This window comes from Monodon monoceros, unplaced genomic scaffold, assembly GCF_005190385.1.
Source record: "Monodon monoceros isolate NGI ecotype Baffin Bay Population unplaced genomic scaffold, NGI_Narwhal_1 Super_Scaffold_22, whole genome shotgun sequence".
NCBI lineage: Eukaryota > Metazoa > Chordata > Mammalia > Artiodactyla > Monodontidae > Monodon > Monodon monoceros.
Genome location: NW_021703779.1, coordinates 8,566,262 through 8,576,600, shown reverse-complemented (window position 1 = coordinate 8,576,600; position 10,339 = coordinate 8,566,262). Strand labels below are relative to the sequence as shown.

The 10,339-nt window shown below is 49.7% G+C and overlaps 1 protein-coding gene across 13 annotated transcripts in view; it reads right to left on the bottom strand.

Annotated features, from left to right (window-relative positions):
* The window catches only part of PRKX (protein kinase X-linked), a 210,673-nt gene that overhangs the window by 174,293 nt on the left and 26,041 nt on the right, over positions 1-10,339 (bottom strand). For all 13 annotated transcript variants that reach the window (XR_003796375.1, XR_003796374.1, XR_003796376.1 and 10 more), the window contains exon 2: positions 4,315-4,483. Coding sequence is in view for 5 of the 13 variants with exons in the window: in XM_029240535.1 (XP_029096368.1) it covers positions 4,315-4,483 (169 nt within the window). In the remaining 8 variants the exon portion in view is untranslated. The remainder of the gene's footprint in view (positions 1-4,314; positions 4,484-10,339) is intronic.

Sequence of the window (10,339 nt, the reverse complement as noted above, 5' to 3'; positions counted from 1 at the left end):
TCTTTCTTTCTTTCTTTCTTTCTTTCTTTCTTTCTTTCTTTCTTTCTATCTATCTATCTATCTAGGCAGTGGTCTGTAATCAGGACTATCTCACTCCCTGGGACATTTTCTGTCAACGTCTAAAGACATTTTTTGCCATCACACCACGGAGGGAGTGTGCTCCTGGCATTGAGTGGGTAGACACCAGGGATGCTGCTAGACCTCCTCTACTACACAGAAGAGCCGCCACCACAAAGAATTTCCCGTCCCCAGTGTCAGTGGCGCCCAGGTGAGAACGCCTGTCCTGGATCCCGCCAGCTCTAAGATGCCAGCGATTTCTATACGCACAAAGGGCAGGGAGCAGACCACAGGGTCCTGGTCTAGGGGCGGGACACAAGCCTTCCTCCCCGGGACACCCTGACTGTAACACAATCCTTCTACACTGAGTTTCTCAGCTCTTCTAAAATTATCTCTACGCTGGCTGAACTGGCCTTCAGGATGGCTTTATCCCAGAACAGAATGCATTCTCTGATGTGGACGTAATGAACGTCCTGGCCGACTTTCAACAACGCAACCAGTAGCACTTCAAATACCGAACGCTAATAACACCGTGGGCGAACTTGCCAAATCGTTCAAGTGGAAGTTGAAACTTGAGTCTTTGTTCGGCGTGATACCCGGGATCATCGGTATTCCATGTGGCTTCACGTGAACGCACGTAAGGCTCACTCAACACTTCTGGACAGTATGAAAGGCAGATGTTGGGAGAAGCAACTCATTTCCAAGAGAAACTGCACAGCTGGGGGGATTCGATACCTGCTTCCCTCGTGGTCTCTTCCCACTAAATCCGGTGCCCCATCCAGTGGCCCTGGGCACCCTACTGCCCCCGTTCGCGGGGCTGGTCAGATACGGCGCTCTCCCCCTGTTACGTGTGGGGCACCTCTAGAGTCTGCTGACCCTGGATCAATTTAATCTCAGTTTTCAAACACTGCCGGGTCCCTCAAGTGATAATGCACAGAAAACTTCCAAAGGCTACAAATACTTTATAATAAGACCCCTGTGCACTGAAAGAGCTGCACTTAGCAAGTCACTAAGTAGTAGTGTCCACCCCAAAATCTATATGCTGAAGTCCTAACCCCCAGGACCTCAGCATGTGGCTGGATTTAGAGATGGGGTCTTTAAAAAGGGGATGAACGTGAAATGAGGTCACTAGGCTGGGTCCTGATCCCGTAGGGCTGGGGTCCTTATAGGAAGACGAGGCCAGGACACAGACACGCAGAGGACAGCCTTGTGGACTAAAGGACCAGGAAAAGTTCCTGCCTGTTGGCCGGAGCACAGTTGGACCTGACATATAAAAGGACTACACTGAGGTGTGCCTGCACCCAGTGAGCTGTATGGCAACAGGAATATCAAGGTAGCAAAGAGACTGTCAGATTACAGAGCTACCACAGTGCAGAGAGATCACACTCTTTAAAATTAGAGAAAACCCGATTTAGATAACCTGGGGTCAAATTCCATCCCACTGAAACTAGGTCTTACAGCCTTTGTGATGGAAACAATTCAGGTACTTATCCAAAAGCACGGAACATCGGAATACAGAATCTGCGTCCCTCTGGATTCGGCAGTCTACCCTACCTGATGAGGAAACCTCCTGATTAGCTGTCCAGGAGTCAAGGAAGCAGAGTTGTCTGACTAAAGCTCTGTTTTTCACGGTCCTCCTTTTCCCTATTCCCTTTTAACTTCCCAAAGCTCAAGGATTCTATCCTGGGGACTCCTCTGACGTAGTTAGAAAGCATCTCCAGAGCCCATCACCTAGGCTGGTCCCCACTCCAGGAGACGACGGGGTGTGTGTTACTTTGCTGGGGCTGCCGTAACAAAAGACCACAAACTGGGTGGCTTAAACAACAGAAATGCATCCTGTCATAGTTCTGGAGGCCAGAAGTGCAAGATCAGGGTGTTGGTGGTTCCTTCTAGAATCTCCAGGGAAGGATCCATCCTAGCTTCTTCTATAGCTTCTGGTGGTTGCCAGCAATCCCTGGGGCTCCTCGGCTTACGGCCGCATCACCCCCAATCTCCACCTCTGTCTTCACGTGGCCTTCTCCTCTCTGTGTGTCTGTGTGTGTCTTCTCCGCTTGTTTACAAGGGCACCCATCACATCGGATGGAGAACCCACCTTACTCCTGTAGGACCTCGACCTACATCTTGATTACACCTACAAAGACCCAACTTCCAAATAAGGTCACATTCACGGGTACTGGGGGTCAGGACATCAACGTATCTTTTGCAGGGGTTGGGGGGGACACGACACACAATTCAACCCACAACAAGGTGGAGTTCCCAGAATGGAAGCCATCCCCCAAGGTTCCCTATAGCATCACCCTAATGTTTCCAGGGGGGACGTGCCTGATCCCAGAAAATATGCGTTGAGGTGACCTCAGCGACCCCGCCAGCCGCTGGGCGGCATGCCCACCACCCACGCACTGCCCTGGAAAGCACTCCTCCCACTGGCTTCTTCCCTCTTCTCCAAACTTGTGTCTTCTCGACACCAATGTCTCAGACTTTTCGTTTTCACCATCAATTCCACCTGCTTCTCTTCCGTGTTCTCCTAATTTCACTGCAGACGCATAACAGATCACGCCACTTGGTTTCCAGAGCAAACCGGAACCCAGCGGCCAGGTGCCCCGTCTTCCTGGGAAAACTCAGCCACAAAGCACCCTCGGGGACACACCCTGGGGTCCTGGCTTGAGACTTCCTGTATTTGGTAAAAGCCCAAGACCATTCTCCTAAATCACGTGAGAATGACTTGGCAACAGATAAAGGAGTCCACATCTCCTTTACAAAATGTGTACTGAAAACCCTAGCCAACTGAAGTCGTTATCCAGAATCACTATTTCAGTTTCTAGAAGAGACACCAGAAGTAGAAGCTTTTCTTCTTTCCAGAAGAAGATCTACACGCATGAGATTTTCTACCCATCTTCCCACCACCTCCCAGCGAAGAGGAGACTCAGACCTGAACAGGGAGGGCTGGTGGCTCTGCTGCACCGGCTACTTCTTTCTTTGTTTCGATTTTAATGACTCAACAGCATGAGACTCTACTGACCCGTCCACACTGGCCCAACACGGCCACTGGGCTTCATAAAAGGAAAGTAAGACAAGAAGTCAGCTGCTTCCCTTCTGTCACCCGTCAAACATGCCGCCCGTCCCTGCTCCGAGTGACACGCTGTTTCGGGCCCTGGGGACATTGCTCCGGTGGCTGTGAGCTGACAGGTGTTATCTCCCTGCACTGGGGCACATGCAAGATGCTCCAAGAGCAGGGTGCAGGCGCCTGTCTCTGTGTACAGGCAGGTGTATCGCAGAAGAAAGGCAGGTGAGGGTGAGGTGGGAGAGGCAGGGGGTGGGGAGAGGCAGATGAAGGAGGCACCACAGGGGGGGCGGGTGGCCCTGCGGTGACAACATGGATGGCACCTCCCACCTTCTACTGCAGGTCACTTTCCTGGGATGGAGGCAAGAGCATCTGAAAAGAGCCAGAGGCAGAGCCAGAGACCAGGATGAGCCGTTTCTAGGCCACTGAGCCCCTGGGGTCATTCCCTGAGGATGTGTCAGCAGAGACGCAGGTCACCGGAGGGCCGTGCGGGTGAAGGGATCACTACGGCTGTAGTTAAAGCAAAGAACGCCTTGAAAGAGGCAAGTCTGGGAGGCCACGAACAGCTGGGCACTCAGGCCAGAGAGGGGGGCCCACACCAGGCTGGGCTGGGAGGGGTCGGGGGCTGCGAAGGGGCGTGAGGAAGGCGGCGGAAGGGGTGGGAAGCGGTGCCCGGCCCCCGGGGATGGGGACGGAGAGCCCTCTGTGGACGCCCACACCTGAGGCCCCTGAGTGGGAAACGGCCTTACCCTCCGCCAGCAAAGAGCGTGGCAGAAAGAGGGATCCATTTGGTCCACATTGGGCACCTTCAACTGGAAGGTTCTATGAGGCATCGACATGGGGCCACTGAACGGCCAGCTAGAAACCCAAGAAACGACGTGAGTGAGCAGAGGTGAGCAGGTGACTGAGGTCCCAGGAAGACCGACTGGACAGGCTGTCCAGGGGGCTGGGGGTGGGGGGAGGGGACAGAGCCTCTGGCGGGCCCCAGGTGGCCCTGTGGACACGCGGCTGGTGCAGGGGGGGCGGCGCCAGGCGTGCCACCCTGGGCAGGCACTCGTGGGAACGGCGCCTTTCTCCGCGAGACCGGGAGCTGAGATGTCTCAGCAGAGGGTGACCCGCTGTGAGCATCATCCCACCTCCCGCAGGAAAATCCACCTGGGGTCCGGGAGGGCGGGGACCCGGCGAAGGGAACTCACAGCTTGACCAGGAACGGGTGGCTGACTTCCTTCAGCACGGATTTCTCGTTGTGAACGTGCTGTTCCTGCTTCAGGCGGATGACGTCCGGGATACTCATCACCTTCAGGGCGAAGAAACGTGTGCTCTGCTTCTCGCGGACCAGCTGCACGCGACCGAACGTCCCCGTACCTGCAGTGGGGAGACGCAGTGTCAGCAGCCACGGCCCCCAGGACGGGAGACCGGCACCCCGACCTCAAGACAACCTGGAGGCTCCGACAACTCAGTACCGGGCGATACACCTGGTGCGAGGGCTGGGTGACAGGCACCTGTCTGGAACGGTCAACTGAATTGACACACACACACAGGATCACTTGCCCCCGAACTGTTCTTTAATAGGGGCGACTGGCCATGCTTTCTGCAAATGAGTCGTCCCAGAGGAAACGCGCACACAAACACACACACAGGGAAAGGCAGAATGGTAAAGGATGCTAAATACGTCCCTTCGATGTGTCTTTTTCTTTAGGTTTTCTAAATCAAGACAAGACATAGAAAATAAACTTACGGTTACCGGAGGGGATAGCACGGGGTGGGGAGAGATAAATTAGGAGTTTGGGATTAGCAGATACACACTACTATATATAAAACAGGTGAACAACAAGGACCTACTGTAGAGCACAGGAAACTCTACTCAACATCTTACAATAACCTATAATAGGAAAGAATCTGAAAAAGAATAGATATGCATATATATAACCGCATCACTTTGCTGTACGCCTGAAGCTAACACAATACTGCGAATTAACTAGACTTCAATTTAAAAAATTGGATTAAAAAATCAGAAGATAACTCTTTCCATGAAAAACTTGTGAGTATCCCTGCCAGGTTCCTATTTATCCCACAAAGCACTGTATGAGAAGCTAATAAACTCAAAACTCTAGGACACGTGTTGGTGATTGCCACCATCCTGTTGGCACAAGCTGCTTCCTTTAAGCCATAAATGCCAGCTAAACGCACTCAGTGTTTCTGTTAACACTTGCCAAGGGTTAGAACCAAGCGATGCAGATACTAACAGAGAGAAAAATTTTAAAAGTGCAACCACTGCAAACATGAAAGGAAATCAACAGTATAAATGTAAAAGGAAATCAAACCCTCTTGTGTACCACAGGCTGTGACACTGTCAACCCAATGTCTCCTCCTCTTTGGTCTCCCACCAGCCCTTCTTCATCCTCTGAGCCTCACTGTGGGGTGGGGTCCAGCTGCTACCCCTCCCCCAGGCCGACAATCACTTAAGGCACCTCTGAGATTAAAGTTCCAAAGGCATTTTATCTACGGCCAGAGAAAAGGTAAAGTTGGGGGCACAAAAATGACATCTGTATGTGTGAGCCTCTGGAAGCTTATCCAAGACGGCTGTCCTTTCTGCCCCTGTTTATCGAAGAAATAACGCAGAGGAAGGGCTCTCCCAGGGGAAGGAGGTGTGGGAAACGGCCAACGAACTGGGGCTCCCTGGCTGGAAAAATGGCAATCAACATGATGAGAATGCAGGAAGAAAGGAATTCAAGGATGGCTCGAAGACGAAAAAAGACCTTCAACGCAACCATGCAGCCACCTTCTCCTCTTTCATAGAGTTGGGAACGCCATTATGGCACACGGTAACATGGAGAGGGAAACAAAGTTACACCTAAGCAACACACTTGCGGGGAAGGGCCTTTTCTACAAATTGAAATTCTCAAGCTGCAAAATAAGTAAGTGCACCTACTGGCTTACACAGCTGGGGTGAGGGACATCGCCAAGTCACCTTGGCTTTTAAAGCAAGTTCCCAATCGTGAATATTTTATTATTGCGCAAGTAGAAAGTGATGTGCAAACGTGAAGGAAAGAAACTGTGCCAGAAGAAGTAAATGATGAGCCCCAGTACAGGTTTTAAAAGTCCACCCTCATGAAAAGATGATTCAGAAGTAAAAACAGAACTGCACCACAGTTAGGCAGCGCTGACAAAGTTCTGCGCAAGCGGATCCACACAGAGAGGCAAGTAGGGAAAGGGCTCCGAGGAGAGTGAACGGACACGGTTTAGGTGATCGCTTGGTAAAGGGCGCATGAATGGGAACTGAGGACATTGGCATGGCTTCTAGTGCAAGTTTTGCCTTTGACTTGTTCTGTGAACCCAAGCCAAACAAATGAACCCGTCTGGACTCGTACTGTTTTCATCTCTCTGACAGAACAGGTAGATGACTGTATCAGCGTTATCACACTGTCTCGCCACACGCTAAAATTCTAACGATGAAAAGAAAGACAACACGGCTATGACTCAACAGATGTTTTTTTCCTTTTTTTACCTGTCTGCCTGCGACCTCTTTTAAGCTTTGCTCTGAGCTGTGTGTGCTGTAAACACTGAGAACTCAAAGCAGAGTGCCCGCAGTGCAGAGATGGGGGACTCCCTCAGCACCACAGTCAGGTTACAGGATGATATAGGGAAACCGTCTTGTTGACGGTAGATGAAACCAGCATGCTGTAATTTTTAAGCTGACCGGCTTGAATGCGCTAAAGACCAAACCAACATTCAATGGTGCTGGTATGAAGTTGTTATTGCAGTAGAAAGAAAAAGGACAAACATCTTTTCCTGCTCGGTGTTGGCAGGCTCTCCAATGTACATCCCCAGCTCTCCATATCTCCCGTTGGAAAGTAGAAAAGTCCCCCTTTTAGCTTTGCTGCAGGTAAGGACGGTTACGTGACCCACCTCCGCCCAATAAGAGACGAAATGGAATATTATTCAGCATAAAAATGAAGGAAAGCCTTGTTGATTATCTATTTTATATATACTAGTATGTGTATGTTAATCCCAGGTTCCTGACTGATTCCTCCCCCTCACGTTTCCCCTCTGGTAAACATAAGTTTGTTTTCGAAATCTGTGAGTCTGTTTCTGTTTTGTAAGTAAGTTCATTTATATCATTTTTAATTAGATGCCGCAGATGAGTGACAGCATATGATCTTTGTCTAACGTACTTCACTTAGTGTGATAATCAACTATACTCCAATAAAATTAAAAAACGAAGGAAATCCTGCCACTTGGGACATCACGGATGAGCCCTGAGAGCATTAGGCTAAGTGAAGTAAGTCCAACAGAGAAAAACGCACACTGTATGATCTCATATATATGAGGAATCTAAAAAAGGGCAAACTCATAGAAACAGAGTCGACGGTGGTCGCCAGAGGTGAGGGGTGAGCGATCGGGGGAATGGATGAAGGGGGTTAAAGGGTAGAAGGTTACAGTTACAAAATAAATAAGTCCTGGGGATGTCAAGTAAGGCATGGTGACTACAGTTAGTAACTCCGTATTGTTTACTTGAAAGCCGCTAAGCGAGTAGATCTTAAAAGTTCTCAGCACGAGAAAAAAATGTGTAACTATGTGAGGTGATGGATGTTAACTAGATAGGCTGTGGTGATCAGTTTGCAATATATACGAATATCCAGTCATTGTGTTGCACACCCAAAACTAATACAGCGTTATACATCAAACACATCTCAAAAAAACGGGGGAAAAAAAAAAACCAAACCTATTTCTCAACTACACTCCAGTAAAAATTTAAAAAATAAATAAAGGGGTCACCTTGAACACAAGGTATCACTTTACTAGAGGGGGAAAAAAAAAGAACCGCAGAGTGAGGTGTGGGAAAGCGCAGAAAATGCATTTCGCAGGGTCAGGAGGGACTGACCTGCCGTCTTCCTCAGCCCCAAACCCACAAACTGTCCCGAGAGGAGGGAGGTCACACAGGGACCACGGCAAAGCCTTTGCCCTACAGACGCCAGGTAAAAAAAAGCGACCACCTTATTTTGTCTTTGAAAACCCATAATGTAAATGAAGCAGGTGGAAAATCAAAGCTACTAGGATTTAAGTTTGTGTGGGTCATTGTAAGTTTGCTGGAACTCAAAACACTCGGGGGGAAATCCACACAGAATGGGGACCGTAAGAGTAGCGTGGAATGCCAGGTAGTTACAAAAGGAGAAAACGGAAACCACTCTGGGTTTTATCTCGGGGTACGGGGATCACAGGGGTAATGACAGAAATGATGGGGAGGCCACTCCCTCTGATTTCACCCTCCATCCCCCTCTGGTCTCCCCCCTTTTCCCGCACCACGTTCTGCAGAAAAAAATCCACTAATGGACCAACGCACCAGAAAACCGACATCGCCCATCTGAACCCTACTCAACCTCTGTACTGGGAGGGGACCCACAGTGGGCCTGGTCCTGTTTGGCTCACCTACACACCGTTTTTCTAAGTCTCCTCCCACCAGTTGAGGGTTGAATTGTGTCTCCCAAGAGACAGATTCAATTCCTAACCCTGGAACCTGGGAACAGGAGCTTATCTGGAAACAGGGTCTTTGCAGAGGTGATGAAGGGAAGGGTCTGAGGTGAGGTCCTCCTGGATGAGGGTGGCCCTACATCCAATGACAGGGTCCTTCCAAGAGACAGAAGAGGAGAGACCCAGACACAGAGGAGAAGCCACGTGAAGACAGGACAGGAGGGATGTGGCCACAAGCCCAGGGACGCCTGGAGCCCCCAGAAGCTGGAAGAGGCAGGAAGGACCCTCCCCCGGAGCCTCTGGAGGGAGCGTGGCCCTGGGGCACCTTGACCTCAGACGTCTGGTCTCCAGGATTCAGAGAGGATGAATGCCTGTGGTTTTAAGCTTCCCAGTTTGGCGGTAATTTGTTACGGCAGCTCCAAGGGTACAAATTCCACCAAGCAATGCAAGGATTCCTCTAGCATCCTTATTATCTAATCACCTAATACTATGTGTTCATGTTTTTGCATACAGAACCTAACAGGATTTTTACTTATCTTCCTCCTGTTTGAGAACACGTTTGGAAATGAAAATTTACATTTTTCAAATACCCCAACAGGGATCTGCTCAAGTCTTGTGATACACTGATGTGGTTTGGGAAATCCGGGGAAATGTAAAGGCCAACGCAGAGGGCACCACGCTCAACTGTCTTTGTCCAGATAGTTGATGAGGAGAGACTCAAGGAAAACTCTAGAATTCATAAAAAGAAAAGCCGGTCTGTTCTGGAAAAGTGATGAACTTTCCAAAAGCTTATCAAAAGAAGCATGCAGGGCTTTCCCTGGTGGCGCAGTGGTTGAGAGTCCGCCTGCCGATGCAGGGGACGCGGGTTCGTGCCCCGGTCCGGGAAGATCCCACATGCCGCGGAGCGGCTGGGCCCGTGAGCCATGGCCGCTGAGCCTGCGCGTCTGGAGCCTGTGCTCCGCAGCGGGAGAGGCCATGGCAGTGACAGGCCCGCGTACCGCAAAAAAAAAAAAAAAAAGAAGAAGCACGCAAACCAGGAGCCTGCCTCAAGACAACAGGATGACAGCTAATAATAGCAACATTTTCTGGGCAAAGGAAACACTGCTGGGTTTCTGCTCCGGGGGGGTAAGCCCCGTGGCTGTCCTCACCAGGAACACGCCCCCGCCAGAAAAGGGAATTTCTCTTGGAGACTCTGACACAGGCAGTTTCGCCAGAAAGACAGCCAAATTCCACATTCCCTTTTATGAACTGCATTTTCATTTCATGTTTTAATTACTGGAAGTGAGAAGATTCCGCCTCTTACAAAGGATTTTGTAAAAGTGTATACGCATAAGGTCTCCTGCGAAAAATGCACATAATTAAGCATACCGTTATGACAGGGAAGTCTGGCTTCCCAATGACTGTTTTTTTTACCCTTAAGACTGCAGCAATCAAATGAAATACGCAATACCCCTCTCTCTATTTCTAGATACCTCTGACAAAATTTAACCTTGAAGAAACACACTGCTTTTTTATTACTTTACATCGTGGAGACCATCGGCAGTGACGTTCTCTTACACGCTTCCGTCTTGTGCTTTAAGGAAAAAAGACTCCACAAGAAAGGACGTATCCATGCTTTGATGATGAAAGGGGTAGAAACAAACCCTTTGAGGACATGTTTAAGGAGAACATTTATTTCACAAATAAAGGAAAAGACAACGTGAAATAACAGGATCATTATAACAACCCGTGGAGCAGAACTGATAGAAA